Source organism: Portunus trituberculatus, chromosome 38 (genome assembly GCF_017591435.1).
Source record: "Portunus trituberculatus isolate SZX2019 chromosome 38, ASM1759143v1, whole genome shotgun sequence".
In the NCBI taxonomy this organism is placed as follows: Eukaryota; Metazoa; Arthropoda; class Malacostraca; order Decapoda; family Portunidae; genus Portunus; species Portunus trituberculatus.
The window spans coordinates 7,309,787-7,330,834 of NC_059292.1; the positions used below are offsets into that span (position 1 = coordinate 7,309,787).

Below are 21,048 nucleotides of genomic sequence, written 5' to 3' on the forward strand. Positions count from 1 at the left end.
TCTCAGGAAATTTTATGCCAACTTTGCATTTTGAGATGATGAATTGATAAAGGTCCACCTACACATACCTCAGAATGGAATCTGGCATTTTTTGGAGATCAATGGTTGTGATGATACTGCCAGGAGAAAAAAAATCTATTGATGAGGATTTATTTGATTCTTTGATATTACATTATAATATGTTAAACCCTTGCATACAATACTCTTATTGACTTTATATTATCCATAAAACTTGCATCTACTTAAAGTATTAATAAATTTAGTATTTATGGCTATGGTCATTACATGTTATACTACAAAGTCAAATTAACTCTCCTGTGATTGTTAAACAGTCAAGATATTCCTAAAAGTATTAACCATTTTGAGAATCAAGTATGCAAACATATTCAGCTAACCAGTAAGAAATGAAGGAGCATCACATACATGATCATACCCTTCAATGGAACGGTGTTTCATAAGTTTTCAAGATACAAGTATGCTTGATGTCTTTTCCTTTATCACTATCAGAGAAGACAAGACTAGACTCTAATTCACCATCATTGTTCTTTATTTACAAAATATAGAGCATTATAACACACACACACACACACCGCATAGTGTAGTGGTTAGCATGCTTGGCTCACAACCGAGAGGGGCCGGGTCCAAATCCCGGAAAGCAGCGAGGCAAATGGGCAAGCCTGTTAATGTGTAGCTCCTGTTCACCTAGCAGTAAATAGGTACAGGATGTAACTCGAGGGATTGTGGCCTTGCTTTCCTGGTGTGTGGAGTGTGTTGTGGTCTCAGTCCTACCCGAAGATCGGTGTATGAGCTCTGAGCTTGCTCCGTAATGGGAAAGACTGGCTGGGTGACCAGCAGGTGACTGTGGTGAATTACACACACACACACACACACACACACACACACACACACACACATACATTTTCATGATAATAGGTGATAAAAGATAGTTGGATACTTTAAAAATATGCAGTATAATCAAGCAATATCAAGATATACTTATAGCACATGACAGAAAGGGTATTCTCCTTAATATATCATCATACAGACTCACACTATCTTGTGCAAAAATAATATGAAATAAGTATACAATCCTCTCCAGGGCATTATTTTTTCAGCTTTACATGAAAAAGTTAAATGATGACATACAATAATTTGTTGATAATTATTATAATAAAGATTACAGAACTGTGATAAATGGTAATACTGTTTAACTAACAGATGGTTATCTACAAAGAGTTCTCAGAAAAATCCAAATTGCAGACTTTCATAAAAATATTCCCTTATTACATGGGAAGAAAATCAGAAGCTGTAATCTCATTCAGATGTAATTACTGAAATACAACCACTTAAGGAGTTAGAATCTGTCGTTTCTTCCATCATGATGCACACATCCTCTTCCAAGCAATGCATCCATCATGGCATGAGCTAACATTACATATTTCGCTGTTGAGGTTCTCTGTATGTGTAGTTAATATAGTCAAAGATGTCTTCCTCACAGGTCACAGGCAGAGCCTCGCCAGGCACACCTATGGGACAAACAACATACATATAGTGAAAGATATTGTGGTAACACATATTGTTGAAGTAATCTGTTCTTTTAACCCTTTCAAGTACTAGTAAGTGTGCACAACAGTACTTCTAGTCCTCTATATATGAAAACTGAGGATTAATTTCAATGAAGGGTTTCATTTCATTCCTAAATATTCAATAATATGCATATGCTATGGAATTTAATTAAAAGGACTGGTTTCGTATAAGGGTTCATTCATCTGAAAGATAGAATTCAACAGATTGAGAGACATCTCTTGTTCATAATACAGTAGTAACAACATTACATATTAATATCTATCAAAGTCTTTCTTAAATAAAGTTAAGCATAAATCATTAATTTCTGTGTTTCCTCTTATAGCCTTCATCCACCTCTCAGCATTTCTATCTCTGGTTTTCTTTCTAGTCATTTCATGGCTAGTACTTGACAGCAACAATTATATAAGGCCATCAATAACAGTGTTGCACAGGTCCTCCCATCAGCCTCTCACCTCCTACTCTTACCTGTGCTTCCCAGTGGTCTGATGCAATACTCATTGAGTGTGAAGCCTTGCTCTAGTGCATGAGCCCGCATATTTTTGTTGAACATATCAGAACCAGTAAAGTACAGAACTCCACAGAAATACTGGTCCTTGGGCAACAACCGAATGTCCAGCCGCCTGTGAGTCAGTTCCTTCTTCAAGAGACAAACACCCTGTTCAGCCAAAGACAAATAATGACATTCAGTTAGGTACATTCAAGTAAATATATCTTTTAGCATCATATCAATAAACTTATACTCAATGTATACATACTTGGGTTTACTAGATAGTGTATCTTTTCCTGAGCCTCACAGTATGATATCATCACTATTTGATGCTGATTTTCCCTAAAGAGAAGGTTATCTGTGGGAACTCCCCACTAGCAAGGACTACAAAGATGAAAATCTATGTAAGTAGATTCCAAGATTTTCATCTCAATTTATAGAATGAAATCAGGATAAAAGCAGTTGCCATTTACTTGTTGTAAAGATGAGATCACAAAAATGTCAAAAACACAACATTGCTACCACTAGAATCCTATCAATGATATAAATGGTCTAAAATGTGCAGGAGTAAAACACAAGATAACTTACCATGAACTTTGTATCTCCCAAGGAAAGAACATCAGTAACAAGCTGTTTCTTTTTCAATTCATCCACCACATGATGCAGGTTTTTGGGCGACTTGCTGGATTCTGAGGTATAGGATGGGTGTGTGAGCAGGGCATCTACATCTCCACTGCTTGATGCTCCTCTTCTGCAACACACAGTGGACAAGATGAGGATTTTCTGACATTCTTGTTACTACATACTCGTAAATATTATCATCAAAGAAACACTGCCTAGTCCTAATGAAGAGGCTTGCATATTTCAAGCATCATGAAAGCTATACTTGACAGGAACAATCATACTTGGCAGATGCACTATGAGGAATGTAAGAAGTTAAAACTCAAGACATTAAGCAAAGTTACTAGAAATCTGTTGGCCATTACATGGCAGTCCATGTATAAAACACATACCTATATCTGTCCATCTTTTTTAACATAAATTTTTATATCCTTTTAAGGTTCCTTACTAACCAAACACTAACAATCTGATTACTGAGTCTTAATTGTCACTATCACTTTTTTTAAGAAACTCTCTTTTTCTATTTACTTTTATTTATTATTTTTTTTAATTCAACTTAGAAATCACTCCAAAAGTTCTTATGGTAATGTGACCTTTGGCTCCATCCTTCATAAAAAAGATCCTTTCTTCTAAAAATGGTCCAAATAGCTGACAGAGTTGAGTAAAGAATGTTGGGGAAGCATTTTCCTTCACTGAGCACAAAGATGCTGCAGCTAAAGATAATGTATACATAAACAATAGCTAACTCACCTTAGTATTTTCCATATAAAATACTCTATCATACCTGTAGCTTCCACAGATGGTGACCACATATTCAGAATCAAGTGAGGTGATGTGACTCTTCAGCTGTTCCTCAATCTTTTCCATCTCATCTCTTGGTATCCTTTTCTCAAACTCTTCAAAGTATCTGTACAGGGCAGTGATAAATCTTATAAAAGCAGTGAATAATAATTTCAAAGCAATCATTACTGAACTTCTTCCTAATGCAGCTTTTCTCTCCATACAATAATCAAGTTTCTGTCAATGGCTGTAATGAGAAAATTAAAACTATGCTCACTGTCCATATCTGTGATGGAACCAGGTTATAGGCTGCTGGATTACTGATGGTTAATCTCAAGCTGATGAGACGACTAAATGGAAAATAACAGATGCAAACAAACGTTTTACTGTCTTTTACTTGAGCCCAATTTGCTGGTGATGGTTAAGTTTATCTTGATTCTTGTGAAGATCCTCTATAGTAGTAATGCCTTGCTCCACCAACTCCCTGGCTTTGGCTGGGCCTATCCCTGACACACGAGTCAGAAGATTGATGGCAACATTGGTGTCATCTGCTCGAATCTGGGTAGGTAATGGTACATATTTAAGCTTGGGATGATGTATGGTTAAGAAGAGTAGTACTATACTGACATGGCTGTGTTATTTCTACATTTATTAAGGACATAGTTACAGTAAATTATTATCTTTACATAGTGTGAACAGGCTTTTAATCAGTAGACGATCATACAATTTAATAAGAGCAACATAGGTAGTACTGAAAGAGTAACATGAAAGACATTACTTTCACTCTGACAGTCAATCCATCATTACATAAAAGATCAAATGTATCTGCAAATTTGTACCTTCTCTAATTTCTCCAGTTTGCCTGTCTTGAGAAACTCCTCTATTTTCTGGGCAATTTTGGCACCAACACCTTTGATCTGCCGAGCCTCACTACCACTTGTGATGCGGGTAGGATGCTGTGCCACAGCATTGGCTGCATTCCGGTAAGCATTGTATCTGTGCATATCCCGATTCACATTCTTTTCATAATCTGCCAGTTCTGAAAAAAGAAAGGAAAAATAAATAAATTATATATATATATATATATATATATATATATATATATATATATATATATATATATATATATATATATATATATATATTACCCTGGCATTTTTCTGCACATGTGAGGTGGCACTGAGGATGGAAAATAATTGCAAATTAATCTTTCTAGATCTTTCCTTGACTTATACCTAGCAATTTTGTCATGTGAGCCATGTGCATTAATCTCTACACTAATATGGCACTATAATAATAATGGTAGTGTTAATAATCATAATACTAATGATAATACTAATGATAATAATGATAATAATAATAATAATAATAATAATAATAATAATAATAATAATAAATAATAATAATAATAATAATAATAATAATAATAATAATAATAATAATAATAATAATAATTACAGTAAAGTGAGCCAAGCACATTAATCCTTACACTAATATAGCACTATAATAATAATAATGATAATGATAATAATAGTAATAAAAATAACAACAACAACAACAACAACAATAATAATAATAATAATAATAATAATAATAATAATAATAATAATAGAAGCAACAACAACATGTTACCTTTCAACCATAAAATTGTTGTATTTTGAAATATTTGCAAATCTATTCCAATTTTTTTTTCCATATAAAATAAAGAGAATTTTGAATATGACAAACCAATGAGCATGTCACAGATGGCAGCATTAGGGTTGTTATCAGCAGATGGAGCCTTGCGTTTGCTGCTCATATTGATAGAATTCTTATATCCTCTTCTCTGATCAGGAAAGTGCTGTGGTGTGTGAAGATGTTGCAGCCATGCCAATGATGAGGACTCTGCAGGTGCTGAGGTGCTGTGTGATTTACCTACAGACATGTGTTGGGATTGCAAAGTTTGTTATTATGAAAGGTAACAAGCAGAACTAAAAATTATTATACAGTAATATATATATATATATATATATATATATATATATATATATATATATATATATATATATATATATATATAATGCATACAACAAATATTTAAAATTTTCAATAGACCATCCTAAATTACATAAGCCGTGATGCATAAGATTGATGTAAGAACTTTGAATGACTTTGAAACTGATGCTTATAAAAGATAAGAATAATAACTACATTACATAAGTTTGAGAGGCAACTTATGTGTGGAAATATTGCTTTTAATGTAGCCGCTTTATTACTCACTGATGTATCAAATGCCAAACTGGATCTTTTCAAGTTTTGATTCCCTTCTACCTAGGTCACTTTTTTGTCTTCTTCCTATACTTTACGTCTTTCAACATTTCTTATTTTTTCACTAACAAACCAGGATTATTATGAAATGGCTTATTATGGTATGTCATTTTCTTAACGATTACTATTCACCATTCACCAATATATATCACACACTTTTCTCGCTGCTCAGTACTCACTAGTCACTACGATGCTACTCACTCAGCTGATCACATGTGTAAACAAGTTGTAGTTGGTTTCGTCACGAAGCTTGACATACGTAATTGCGTGGTTTCGGCTCGAAATTTCAACAATAATATTTCCCGCTGTTAAAGCACATGTATAAATGAAAGTCTTAGATTTATTCACTTGGTATTATCTTAATCAGCTTTCAGTGTATCTTTTTTTTTTTTTTTTTTTTTTTTTAATGTTATGAAATTAGCAAGAAAAAAGATTGGGCAGTGAGCTGTTTGACATTTGCTAGTCTATTCCGGTGTTGCTTGTCGCCACGTGCTTACTGAGATCAGCTAACAAATAATATATTTTATTTCAAGAAAATAATGAATATATTGAATAGATCATACTGCGGGTATTGGTTGTCCTCCTCAAGCTACAGTAATGAGCATCGCATCCTGCATATATATATATATATATATATATATATATATATATATATATATATATATATATATATATATATATATATATATATATATATATATATATAGAGAGAGAGAGAGAGAGAGAGAGAGAGAGAGAGAGAGAGAGAGAGAGAGAGAGAGAGAGAGAGAGAGAGAGACCCCATTATGTAAAACTCAAAGTTTAGATAGTATGTATCTATGCAGTAGCTATTTGAAATTTTGTCTAGATTTTTTTTTCAGAAAGGTATTGGATATGATTGATAAATTTACGTTTAGTCGTCAATGTAAGTCAAATGTATTTATATATATATATATATATATATATATATATATATATATATATATATATATATATATATATATATATATATATATATATATATATATATATATATATATATTTTTTTTTTTTTTTTTTTACACTGTGCTTTTGATTTTAGCCTCGAAAATTTTCCACCGTTCGCAGCTTAAGAATTCAACTCAATAAGCTATTGAACTTGGAGGTCTAAGTCAGCATAAAAGTAATATATATATATATATATATATATATATATATATATATATATATATATATATATATATATATATATATATATATATATATATATATATATATATATATATATATATATATATATATATATATATATTTATATAAGTTGCATCTACCTACTTTTACGATTTTTGCTCAATTTACACCAGCTTTTTTTTTTATCAGAGCTTGTATATATATATATATATATATATATATATATATATATATATATATATATATATATATATATATATATATGCAAGCTCTGATAAAAAAAAACAATGGTGTAAATTGAGCAAAAATCGTAAAAGTAGGTAGATGCAACTTACTTTCGCAAAATGACATTTTCGGGATATGAGCATGTTTTTTTTTTAATCTTATTTATTTATTTATATTTTTTTCCCCTCTTGCATAAATCTTATGTCTGTAATATACAAAATGCGAATAGGTATTGTTAGATCATTCATTGTTCATGGTAGATAATGCATTTTTTTTTTCTTTTCTGTGTGTGTGTGTGTGTGTGTGTGTGTGTGTGTGTGTGTGTGTGTGTGTAATTCACCTCGGTCATCTGCTGGTCACCCAGCCAGTCTTCCCCATTACGGAGCGAGCTCAGAGCTCATAGACCGATCTTCGGGTGGGACTGAGACCACAACACACAACACACACCGGGAAAGCGAGGCCACAACCCCTCGAGTTACATCCCGTACCTGCTTACTGCTAGGTGAACAGGGGCCACACATTAAGAGGCTTGCCCATTTGCCTCGCCACCTCCGGGATTCAAACCGGACCCTCTTGAGTGTGAGTCGAGCGTGCTAACCACTACACTACGCGGTGTGTGTGTGTGTGTGTGTATGAGCCGTAGATGGTACGAAATGTACCTCACCCGTGGAGTATTGTGAAGAATTGACTTCCTGAACAGCCCTTGGAGTTCTTTTCGGCCTTTATGCTTAATCTGACGAAAGCGAAATGATAAGGACAGAGTAGCATGGCCAGCTTCTGGAGACAAGCCACATGTAGACATAACTTTAGCTACGACGTAGCTCTCTCTCTCTCTCTCTCTCTCTCTTTCAGCATTGTTGCCCTTTGATAGGAAAGATATATTCATAGTAAAAAAAGAAAAGAAAAAGAAAAAGAAAAAAAGAAAAGCAGCAACAAAAAAAACAAAAAAAAACAATATCGACGCATACTATCAACATGACCGGCACTTGCCTCTCCCGTCATTATGTAAAACAAATCCCCATGAGGTGGGGTAATTAAAGGCACAGTCTCCTTAATTAAAGGGAAAAAGATTCACCAAAAGACTAAACCTTCAGTACAATATTACCAAACAATTCTATTATATTTTTCAGAATATTTTCGCATTTTATTTTTATTTCCATTTTCTAGCCCCTGAACACTGGTTACTTTCTTAAGAAATTAATATAGAAAAGGGAGCAAAGTTTAGTAACGGAATCATATTTAGTCGTTTCATCTGTCGAAAGTGCATAACAATTATCAAAAGCCAAACAAGTGCAGCATTTAACAGGATTGTTAAAAGAAGGTTTGTCGCTATACTCTTAATCACAGCCCAAATTAACATGTATGCCCTGCTCGACAGTCCCATATGAATTATAGCTCTTCTGAAGAATTCCTTCCTATTCAGACAGATCACCATGCTGAAGAGACTGACAAAAATAATGTGCTTACTGCTTATTATAAATAATGCGTTGCAAACGCGGCAGCTGGTGCTGGGTGAGATATTTACTGTATCTCATCATCTGTGTGCACTGACGGTTCACCAGTTAATGTCTTCATCCATGCAGTACTTTCAATCATTCAGCTTTCTCTGCATGGTAAACTCTGGAACTCCCTACCTGCTTCTGTATTTCCATCTTCCTACAACTTGACTTCTTTCAAGAGTTAGGGAGGTTTCAAGACATTTGTCCCTGTCCGTGTCCGGTAGAGTTTCCGACTGAATATCGGTGCCTAGCTACTGGAAAAACCAGGCGCAAAACAAGACCAACATGTTAGTCTTGTTCAGTCGATTTGCGACTTTGTTTACATTGTGACGTCACGGAGAAAGATTTGAAAATGTGGTGTCCATGTAAAGAAGTTCTTGGAGTTATTGAGGGGAAAAGAGCACATTTGGGATTCTAAAAGTGAATTCTATAGCAAATAAAGCTTACGCAAATAGACGATCGATGAGATACCTGCCACTCTCCAAGAACTGTTTCCCTCTATGCATGATGTTGTTGGAGGTGAAGATTGAATACTTGTAATGATTTTTTTTTTTATGCATGAGGGAAACTAGCCAAGGACAAGAAAACATTGAAAAAGGCCCACTTGAATGCAAGTTCCCTAAAAGATTCGTGAAGATAGCCAAAAGACAGGGACAGATGTTTTGAAACCTCCTTCTTAAAAGAAGTCAAGTCGTAGGATGGTGAAAATACAGAAGCAAACCTGGAGTTCCAGAGTTTACCAGAGAAAGGTATGCATGATTGAGAATACTGGTTAACTCTTGTACTAGAGAGTTGGGCAGAATAGGGATGAGAGGAAGAAGAAAGCCTTGTGGAGCGAGGCCGCAGGAGGAGGGAAAGCATTTGCAGTTAGCAAGATCAGTAGAGCAGTTAGCATGAAAATAGCGATAAAAGATAGAAAGAGATGTAACATTTCGGTGGTGAGAAAGAGGCTGAAGACAGTCAGTCAGAGGAGGGGAGTTGATGAGACGAAAAGCTTTAGATTTAATTTGATCGCAATCGTCATTGTCACTAGAGGAAGACATGTTGTTGGGTAGATGTTTGCTATACATTCACTTCCTGCCAAGCACCCGATACTTCCGAGTCGCTATGTGTGAACGTGTTCCGACTAGTAGGGCTAAGTCGATACTTTTAGCGACTTGCAATTTCAGTCGTATATTGACACGTGTGAATCCGCCTTTACACTCACTCGCAGTGTTTCTCAAGTCTCAACCCTGGGATCCGCGGATCCCTATGGCAGCCCGCAGAAATCTATCAAGGGGTCCGCGGGGCAGGGAATTGAATATATATAAGTTAATTTGTGTGATTCATGACTACATAATGTCTTAATCAATATGTTCAACTTTTTTTTTCAAGTTTTCCCCTGGCTAGTTGTATCTCAGAATGTTGTGATTATTTGTATAGTGTATTATAATGTTTATATGACTAAATGCTTAAAAAGTGAGAAAGTTATATATATTTGTTTGCAACATTGCTTCCGGAGTGGTCACTGACATAACATGATACAAAAGCTATATATACAGTAACGCGCTGCCTAGGAGCTCAAACCTAGGAGGCTGGGATAGGAACTGTATGCAAGAGTACAGGAAGTCTACAAAGTCTGGATACACAGGAGATTAACACATACTTTTAAAACAAAATAATTTTATTTGAATCTAATGCTAATAAATAATATTTTCAATATGATTTCCATAATTTTCAATGCATGATTTGATGCGCTTTACAAAATTTAGGTGAACTCGATTGATTAGGTCTGCATTGCCGTCGATTTCAGCACACTTTCTGATAATGCATTCTTTCTTGTGGTTCAAATCTGTAATCTTCATTGAGTAACCTTCCTTTGTACCCAGACTCTGTACATTCTGCCGTCGACTGCTGCTTACTGAACATGTGGCGTGCTCCGCGTGACTGGCTGTCCTTATGGTTTGTAATTTTTCCCATAACATGGTTTAACTTGTTTATTTGCTTGTTTTCATTTGACTACACTGTAATACTGAAACTGGTCAACACATATGTAGGCCTTCAGCTTTATTATTTTTTTCTATTTTATTTTTCTAGAGTGCTGTTTACCTGTCTCTTAGGAAAACAGACAAATATGTTATTAGACCATCCACATCAGAACAAGAAGTATTCCCGAACAAACAGTGTGCAGAGCTAAACCTCAGCTACATATAAATGTAAAATGATTATATCGTAGCTAATCCAGTACCAAGGACTCCCCTAAATACTGAATAGATAAGTGGATGTAAGAGGTCCACAAAGCTTGAAAGGTTGAGAAACCCTGTGTTTACAGTATTTCGGCTGACCTTTTGACCTGCATGGAGACTGGCAGTTAAGTGGGCCTTTTTATTATACTTTTCGTTTCTCTTGGTCATTTTCCCCTCTTACATAAACATAAATAATGATAATAACATGATGTATTTTCCTACGTCCTAGTATATCAGTCACCACCAAGGATTGTATATTCCTTGGTCATCACCAAGAACTCATGGTGAGGAAACGTGGTGTCACGCTACTGCTAGACTACGGATTGCCACTTAAGCTGTACTTTTTGCTATACATTAAATGCATGATCGTTATGGTTATCCTGTCCTATCCCGAGGAGACAGTCACTTCTTTCCTTACTAGTATGATGACGGTCACGTAAACAGTGCAAGCAGTATATAATACATTTAATATGAACTCATGATAGGTACCAAGGTACGATGTGTAGCTAGTATATCATCTTCCATTTATACACAATAGGTATTCATCAGTTCAGCAGGATGTATATGTTGACAATATCTTTGTTTTACGTTTGCTAGAGGCTTAGGGCCGTATGCTCGTCTCTCAACATCATCCTTAAATGCAGAAGAAATGCATTCGAAGAGAACCGAGGCAAAAAAATGGAATTTGCTAAATAGCTCATCCTTTTCGCATCTGTTCCTGCGGCGTGTGGGCGTGTTTCGTGTGTGGCGTGCAGGTAGTGCTTGTGTACTCAACTTGTACTCGCCCTTTATTCTACAGTCTACACGCATGTATTTGGTAAGTATAGCATGCGGTATCTATCATAATGATTAAAGTACTGTTTAGGTTTTGATTACAAGTTAAGAACCACGTGCTTTTTTTTATTTATTCATTTTTTCTTTCCCACAGGTAAGTATACCCATATCACAGGCCTCATCGTGGGACTGACAACGCTGGATCATCTCTACGGTCAAGTTAAGTGAAAGCTTTGGTTTCTTAGGGCGGTTAGGGCGTTTGGCTAACTAATCACTTCCCTTACAGGTACACCACTCAATGTAGGCGACTAACCGTACTTGCCTTACAGGTACTATATACTTATCTATTATAAACTTTTCACAGATGTAATGTCTTTGTGAAACCGCGGCAGCTATATGAAAACTAATGGCTGCCTTGAAAAAGCAGCGTTGAAAGTGACACACGTTTAGGTAAGAACATCCATTTCATGTTTATGCTGTTCTACGCTGTTGGGATTATCTTCATTCCGTGCTGACTGGAGTTTTTTTCCAACGTTGTGTGGGAATTAGAAGTTAAGACCGCGGAGCAAAGTTGCAGCGCAAATGGGAAGGTCTTCAGTTGGAAATTGAAAGGTAAAGCTGGTGAAACTAACGAAATATTCTTTTGCCGGTAAAACTAACGACAGAATTATTTTGCAGGAAAAAATAACAAAAAAATTATTTTTAGGTAAAACTAACGAAATATTTTCGCAGCTAATCTAAAATTCTCTTGCAGGTAAAACTAACTAAATGCTCTACTTTCTTGCAGGTAAAACTAACGTATTTCCTTAGTCTCTCTCTTAAAGGTAAGACTAACGAAATACAGTATTTTATTCTCTTGCAGGTAAAGCTAACGAAATACTCTATTCTCTTGCAGGTCAAACTAACGATAAAAGGTCAATTTTACCTATCAGGTAACACTAGTAATTTCCCTTGCTTATAAGAAAACCAGGCGACAATGAGCAGCTTGGCCGTTGTGATACCCTCCCCTTTTGAGGGATTAATACTCACTTCGGTGAGGGGAACCTGGAGCCTTGTAACTTCCATTTATTCACGTATTATTAATCTTTTACTCTGTACCGGCAGGGAATGTGGAACCTAAGTAAACGGAACGGTGAGAAATATTTGGAAGGATTTGTTCTTCGCGTCTAACCTCCTACAGGCGGTCGTGAGATGTAAATGAAAAGATGTCATATAGATACGTCTGACAATAAATTTAGTAACTTGTCTGCTGTATGTTTCCTGTAGTGATTTCAGATGTAGTGTTGTAGAAGCGGTGGACGAGGGAGTCCTGGGGGTTGTTAGTAATGGCGCGGGTGAGGGAATTCATGGTGATGGCACGGGTCAGGGAATTCATGGTGATGGTGCGGGTCAAGAAATTCATGGTGATGGTGCGGGTCAGGGAATTCATGGTGATGGTGCGGGTCAGGGAATTCATGGTGAGGAATTCATGGTGATGGTGCGGGTCAGGGAATTCATGGTGATGGTGCGGGTCAGGGAATTCATGGTGATGGTGCGGGTCAGGGAATTCATGGTGATGGTGCGGGTCAGGGAATTAATGGTGGTGATGGTGCAGGTGAGGGAATAGGAGTAAGTGGCGGTGATGGTGGTGGTGGTACGTGATGATGGTAATAGTTTGTTGCATGTTTGGATCTTTGGGTGTAAATCCTGAGAGAACGAGTGAAGGGAAAGGCATACAATTGTCTAGTATAAGGAAACTCAGATAAAATTACTGGCAACAAAATGAGAAAGGAAACTTGCGCGAGATGATAAAGGAAGCAAGAAAATCGATTTTCGAGAGCACAAATTGAGTGGAAAGGAAAAAAGAGGAATTAAGGTGAGTGAAAGGAGAAATTATACAACCAAAGAATGAATGGCCGATAAAATCATTCCAATGAAAAGGTACTTTAGCAAATATAATTCTAGACTAGTATCAACGAGAAAGAAGAGAAATAATATATTGAGAGATGTATTGAAGAGTGGTAGCACAACAATGTGTGGAATCGCACAGTAAAGAAAAATCTCTAGGAACATTGAAGTCAAAGCAGCTAATATACTGGAAAAGTACGTGACTATAGGATTAAAATTCAACTGTCGACGGTCTTGACAGGAGATGCTCCAAAGCGGACAAAGTTGAACGGGAAGCAATAATCATACTAATACTTCACCTGAGTATGACCTCAAACACCGACAGCATAGTGTGGTGCACTGAAGGAACCACTGAACATAAGTAGTATTTTCCATGGAAGCATATGAATACAACTTGCTTTTGCTCAGATAACATAGTTATGATCGAAGTAGAAAAGAAATCTCTGAACACACACACACACACACACACACACACACACACACACAGAGAGAGAGAGAGAGAGAGAGAGAGAGAGAGAGTTTCTCCACCTCCATAGTATTACCTTGATTTCTAGTTTCTACAAACATGCGGCGACATCAACTCCTAGACGACAAAGAATATATATATATATATATATATATATATATATATATATATATATATATATATATATATATATATATATATATATATATATATATATATATATATATATATATATATATATATATATATATATATATATATATATATATATATATATATATATATATATATATATATATATATATATATATATATATATATATATATATATATATATATATATATATATATGTGTGTATATATATATATATATATATATATATATATATATATATATATATATATATATATATATATATATATATATATATATATATATATATATATATATATATATATATATATATATATATATATATATATATATATATATATATATATATATATATATATATATATATATATATATATATATATATATATATATATATATATATATATATATATATATATATATATATATATATATATATATATATATATATATATATATATATATATATATATATATATATATATATATATATATATATATATATATATATATATATATATATATATATATATATATATATATATATATATATATATATATATATATATATATATATATATATATATATATATATATATATATATATATATATATATATATATATATATATATATATATATATATATATATATATATATATATATATATATATATATATATATATATATATATATAAAATAACATTCTGCAATATTTTGACAGTTTCTGCTAACTGGGAGCAACTTTTATGATAAGTACTGACCACAATTACAACTCCTGCATTAATTATTGTATATAAGGAGAAAGTTACTCTTGGAGCTGAGTGTATTAATAGGAGTGTGAGTAATAAGAGCGCTGGGGTTATCTGCGGTTATATTTAGGTTTACGCCGTACGATTTGGGAAGCCATATGGGAACGCATGTAAATAAAAAATAAAGTGTGAAGTTTATTTACTCTATTAGCTAGTGTAGTTTGTCGGACATGTAAACATGTTGGGCTAAAGTAGGGATACATTATACCACATAAACACAAACGTTTACTCAATATTCTCTGCTTCCTGCTGTTTCCTTACTTCATGCACTCAGTTTATTTCATTGGAAACTTCACTGCCTGCCGAGAACAAGGATTTTTTTTGTATGGATTTTGACCAGCTTATGACAGTGAAAAGTCGTCAGGTTATATATAAGTACAAAGAGACGGGTATAAGAGCACAGAGAGGGTGTGCGGTAATGATGTTAGTGCGCCTGCGCGGCTCCACTTCGTCAGTCACCCTCTCCCTCAATCGCACGCCGAATGTGTAAACAAGCTCCTGTGTCTACAATTTTTCAAGCAAGGAGGAGCAACCCACTGTGATAAAGTGAACATGCATGCCATTGAAGGCTCGTCCAATGTGCCTGCGTTCCTCACCAAGCTGTGGCGCCTGGTGGATGACGCAAAGACCAACGATCTGATCAGCTGGACCCAGGTAAGGCTGCTATAGTGAACCCTGCCCATAACACAACTCTTGCCTCACATTGGCACTTCTCTCTTTCCTCACTTGTATTTGCTCTCATTCTAGGTGCCAAGTCAATAACTCTAGACTGGGTTGCTCTTTTTTTGGTTTCGTTGTTTTGTTTTTTCCTCTTTACTCTTTTTATAGTGTCATAATAGTGAGTTTGATGTTGCCATGTAAGTTCATGACAAGTGGATGTGGATTTTCCGTTGCTGTAGCGATGTTAAGGCTTGTATAACATAACATAAATAATAGGATAACAAAGGGCCACCAGGGCCCATCTAGGTTATCCTGTATCAGTCGCACAGCGACCTCGTCATCAGTACTTAAAGATACACTTACAAGTACACAATACATTATATACTAATTCTAAATATTTGGCCCATTAACAGGGCTAAGTCCTGCAGCAAAATCCTCTACAATTTGTGGTCCCCATACATGGGGATCATGTCTTGTTTAACTATAGTAAATTTCTTATAAAACTATCATGCAGTGCTATACATAATTATAAATCTAATAAATTTAAGTGCTTATCTAATCTGTTTTAAACATTGTCAAACTAGTGCTATTTACAACCCTCTCTGGCAATGCATTCCAGAAGTCTACCACCCTATGACTAAAGAAATATTTTCTTATATCTAACCTGCAGCCTTGCTTTCTAATCTTCCTGCCATGATTTCTAGTCCTACTTCCCTCCTCTAAGGTAAAGAAAGATCTCACATCTATGTAGTTTGTATCTGAGAACATTTTAAATAACTCTATCATATCCCTCTTATACATCTCCTCTCAAATGAAAACATGTTTAATTCCTTTAATCTATCTCTATACTCCAGGCGCTTTAATGCTGGTATCATCCTAGTTGCTCTTCTCTGAACTGCTTCTAACATGTTGATATCCTGCCTATAATGGGGTGACCAGGCCTGTATGCAATACTCTAAATGGGGCCTAACATAGGAATTATATAAGCTACGCACCACTTCCTTACTTTTATAACTAACATTTCTATTTATAAAACCCAGGATCCTATTTGCCCTATTTCTTGCTTCTAAACATTGCTTTGAAAATTTCATAGTCCTGTCTATCACTACTCCTAAATCCTTTCCTTCCTCTACTGCCTCTAGCCAACATCCCTCCATCTCATAGTTAAAGTTTGTGTTGTCTTTACCTAAATGCATAACCTGACACTTTTAGAATTAAACTCCATCTGCCACCTGTCTGCCCATGCTATCAGCCTGTCCAGGTCTCGTTGTATTCTGTAATTGTCCTTTTCACCCTGTACTGCACATGCTATCTTAGTATCATCTGCAAACTTTGATACTTTGCTACTAATTCCTATATCTAAATCGTTAATGTACACCAAGAAAAGAAGAGGTCCTAGCACTGATCCTTGGGGTACCCCACTAACCACTTCCTTCCACTCAGACATTGCCCCATTTAATACTACTCTCTGTTTCCTATCAGAAAGCCATTCACTAATCCAATCAACTAACCTACCCCTATCCCATGTAGTCTCAATTTGTACACTAGCCTCCTATGCGGTACCTTATCAAACGCCTTGCTAAAATCTAGATATATAACATCTATGCTATTTCCATCATCTAACTCCTTGGTAATATATTCTAAGATATCGAGCAAATTTGTAAGACAGGACCTCCCTGATCTAAAGCCATGTTGGGTATCTCTAATTAATCTATTCTCATTTAAATGCTCCCAAATACTACCCTTAATGATTTTCTCTAGTATCTTACATACTATACTAGTTAAACTGATCGGTCTATAATTATTCGCATCATCCTTCCTACCTTTTTTAGATATTGGTGTAACATTAGCTAACTTCCAGTCCTGAGGTATCTCAGCAAACCTAAGTGATCTTTCAAAGATTAACTTAAGTGCTTCAGAAATACTATAGTGCAAGTTCAGTGCATTTCTAACGCTGTAGAATGACGTCTCTTGTAACTTCATGTCAGTTTTCATTTGAGGTATTATTACTGTTGGATTTGTGATTGATATTCATAGGTAATGAATTGAATCATTGTCATAGAGTATTTTGATCGTGTGCTTGGATTAGCGTAAGCTATGTTACATTAGATGGTATAATAATTGTTTATCATCTTGAAGCGGATGGGGGTATTCTTGGATTTCTCACCTTGTTGAGGGTCTTGATCCCTTATCAGTTCCTATTGCATCATCCACCCATGAGCTATTAGAAGAACCACAGGTAAACAGCAGAGTGGTTGGCTAATTTAGATGCTATACATAATTTTCACAAAAGATCCTCTAACAAAACTCTAAATGAAAATGTCCAAGAAAGTCAAGAAGGCATGACCTAAAGATACAAACTTTTTTGAGGAGAAGGCATGACCTAAAAATAGAGAAACTTTTTGGGCAAGAAGTTCAAAAGTTCCACAATTTGAAAAGAAAAGAGAATGGGGGCTCTGTACTCACCTGTAGAGATTATAATTTTTTTTCTCATGAAACATTAAGAAAAAGAAAGCTAAATTGTAGTGTCTACTGGATATTCACATAAAATGACCCAAACACATCAGTTTTATCTGATATCTGATGAAAAATTTCATGACAGCAATATTTTAGTACTCTCTTCTCACATCTACCAATTATTCAAGTATAATCTTGGGATTTGGTGAGACTGAGGATTGGTTAATAATTCATGAGTGAAACAGTCAGCCAGATGACTTGGCATGGCCATACAGTCATCAACCCAAGAACCGTCAACAGAAAGAAGATAAATTGTCGGATAATCTACTTCCATCTGAAATATTGTGAAAACCCTTCGTAATCCTACTCTCTACCAAGGCACATTTGTAATTTGTTATTACAAGTTTAAGCAAACATAATCCCCATATGTCCACAACCAGGAAGGTATTCAACAGAACTCAGGTGAGAAACAATCATATTCTGAAGTAAAAGCCAGTTCAATTATATTACCAGAGCTATGAATCTTAGGAAAAGTGACCCAATGGCTAAGACTGGGTGAGTCAAAAAGCTCCAGAAATATTTGGCTTAGTGAAGTCACAATAACAAACCAGACCAATCAATGGTCGGCAGGTTGAAATCTAACTTTAGAAGCTCTGGAATTGACAATGGGACCAGAACAAAAAGACTGGAGGAAAGAAAGAGTTCAGCATTCTCCTCCTAAGAAGAGCTTGGAGGTGTCCTATGATCCCTTGAAAATTTGCTATAGTCCTGCTCGTCTAAGAATGTGGATTGGGTGCGGCCCCCATGGGAAATAGCGGGAGGACAGCGCTGCCATACCTTTAATCCCTTGTTGGCTACCCCCCCTCTCTCCCTCTTCCTCCCTCTCTCTTACCCCTCCCTCTTCCTCCCCCTCTCTTTCTTCCTGGTCAAGGACACTGCAGATGACCTCCCATCACCTGTATGGATGGCGGGCGTGATTGGTGTTGCTGCTGTGAAGATTTGAATGTAGTTTTTTTCTTACTTATGTCAGCTTATTTTAAAGTACTTTCCTTCACGATATAATCTAATTATAACTATGGAACTATTTACCCATCCCAAACCGCAAGGAAAACTATAAGTATATCATTTTTTTTTTTAGCAACACTGTAAAATATGTATGCCACGTTTCTTGCCAGGCTTATGAATATATTATCAATAATAAGTTTACTGCTCTCTCATACGTTGTAATACTAAGGTTAAATGCGTATGTATATTTGCTGACCATATTTGCTAAAGTTTTACTAATATTAGAACTCTGCTGCATCACTGGCTATGAGACATGTTTCACCACTGTACAGCGGGAATTCCCTAACACAGCCGCACCCAATCCACATTGTTGGAGGAGCAGGACTATAGTTGTCAGTTTTTTCTAAGGAGAATAACAGTAGATCAAAAGACATGAAGAAAGCACCAAGAATAGTGGAAACAAAGTTGATAAACATGACCCTGGGTTCACTACTACAGTTTGGTACAATATACACCATATTGGTTGGACTGCCCAAATTTCTTAGTTTCTATTTAGGATAGCTTTCCCTAAGACTGATTGGCATAAGCAAATATAGGCAGGATTCATATTCTTTATGTGGGGAAATTGTGTGTTAAGATAGTGCTAGGTCTTAACTCCATCCGTGCTTTTATTTTGCTGCTGGTTCACATTGTATTTATCAAGACCTTGCTTTCATTCTGATGCCTATCTATTACGTTCTCACTAATTGTCTTAGAGACAAGATTCTGCTCCTCATTAAGTTTGGATACTGTAGGAGGCACTAGCCTTGAAAGGTCTATCAAGTTTGTTGCTGTTTTTCCTTGATATTTTTGGGTAATGCAAGATTGGTATGCTGAAATATTTATTTTGTATTTGTGGGTTATCACTCTCACTATCTTGCCATTGTTCCATGCCAACATTGGTAAGCCTTGTAAAATGAGATCTTGCTTTCTGGGCCCAATGTCATTGCCAAAGCTTTCTATGTACTCCCTGATATATATATATATATATATATATATATATATATATATATATATATATATATATATATATATATATATATATATATATATATATATACAGTAATACCTTGAGATATGAACGCCCCAACATATGAGTTTTTTGGTATATGACAAAAAATTTCATATAATTTATGCCTTGAAATACAAAGATATATTTAAGATACGAAAAACCATCGGTAGGTGGCGCAGTGATCGCTCGGCTACCTGCGTCCACCCGAACATTCAGCCTGCTTCGTGTGTTGTTGTTCATCCTTTGTGCATGTATGTGTCTGTGCTCCTCTGCAGTGTGTATTGATCATGGATCCCAATTGGTGAGAAACACACAAAATAGCCTGTAGTCACATACTAATTACACTTGGAAATTTTAATAAATGAGTGAGTACAAAAGGTATTCTGCCCACAAGCAACTCTTCCTCTTTGCAATGCAAAAAAACAGAAGTCTCTAGATGTTATGGTTACCAAAATATCACAGGTTGAATGAGATGGTGTCATCGGTGTACGTGGCCTTGTGTCCAATTGGGTTCAATGGCCTTGGTTAAAGCGATAGAAAACGGGCCCCTTGCATACTCTCTCTCTCTCTCTCTCTCTCTCTCTCTCTCTCTCTCTCTCTCTCTCTCTCTCTCTCTCTCTCTCTCTCTCTCTCTCTGTATATATATATATATATATATATATATATATATATATATATATATATATATATATATATATATATATATATATATATATATATATATATATATATATATATATATATATATATATATATATATATATATATATATATATATATATATATATATATATATATATATATATATATATATATATATATATATATATATATATATATATATATATATATATATATATATATATATATATATATATATATATATATATATATATATATATA

The 21,048-nt window shown here is 34.9% G+C and overlaps 2 protein-coding genes across 11 annotated transcripts in view; one reads left to right on the plus strand and one right to left on the minus strand.

The window, feature by feature from the left end:
• Nucleotides 1-133: 133 nt before the first annotated feature.
• On the minus strand, nucleotides 134-6,035 carry LOC123514596 (DNA polymerase beta-like). Of its 3 annotated transcripts, none has more exons than XM_045272563.1 (8): nucleotides 5,962-6,035; nucleotides 5,204-5,389; nucleotides 4,315-4,514; nucleotides 3,873-4,033; nucleotides 3,480-3,602; nucleotides 2,663-2,825; nucleotides 2,053-2,242; nucleotides 134-1,526 (listed from the first exon to the last, which is right to left on the minus strand). In XM_045272563.1, exons 2-8 carry the CDS (start codon nucleotides 5,271-5,273, stop codon nucleotides 1,432-1,434), a joined length of 1,002 nt encoding a protein of 333 aa, XP_045128498.1. In that variant the 5' UTR covers nucleotides 5,274-5,389; nucleotides 5,962-6,035; the 3' UTR covers nucleotides 134-1,431. The 3 variants fall into 3 exon arrangements, with proteins under 3 accessions (XP_045128498.1, XP_045128500.1, XP_045128499.1); XM_045272565.1 differs by having other exon boundaries at nucleotides 5,984-6,034; XM_045272564.1 differs by having other exon boundaries at nucleotides 5,735-5,967.
• Nucleotides 6,036-15,378: 9,343 nt separating this feature from the next.
• Nucleotides 15,379-21,048, plus strand: part of LOC123514665 (heat shock factor protein-like) — a 67,687-nt gene continuing 62,017 nt past the window's right edge. For 4 of the 8 annotated variants that reach the window (XM_045272696.1, XM_045272695.1, XM_045272694.1 and 1 more), the window contains exon 1: nucleotides 15,379-15,626. In XM_045272696.1, the coding sequence (XP_045128631.1) occupies nucleotides 15,525-15,626 (102 nt within the window). In that variant the 5' untranslated portion in view covers nucleotides 15,379-15,524. The remainder of the gene's footprint in view (nucleotides 15,627-21,048) is intronic. The other 4 variants (XM_045272697.1, XM_045272692.1, XM_045272691.1 and 1 more) reach the window with 2 other exon arrangements.

Excerpts from the sequence above, each read along its gene's own strand:
- LOC123514596 (XM_045272563.1), bottom strand. The coding sequence starts at position 5,273 with ATGAGCAGCAAACGCAAGGCTCCATCTGCTGATAACAACCCTAATGCT. Across the intron at positions 4,515-5,203 it reads CATCTGTGACATGCTCATTG|AACTGGCAGATTATGAAAAG; the intron begins GTTTGTCATATT and ends TTCTTTTTTCAG. Across the intron at positions 4,034-4,314 it reads AACTGGAGAAATTAGAGAAG|ATTCGAGCAGATGACACCAA; the intron begins GTACAAATTTGC and ends TTACCTACCCAG.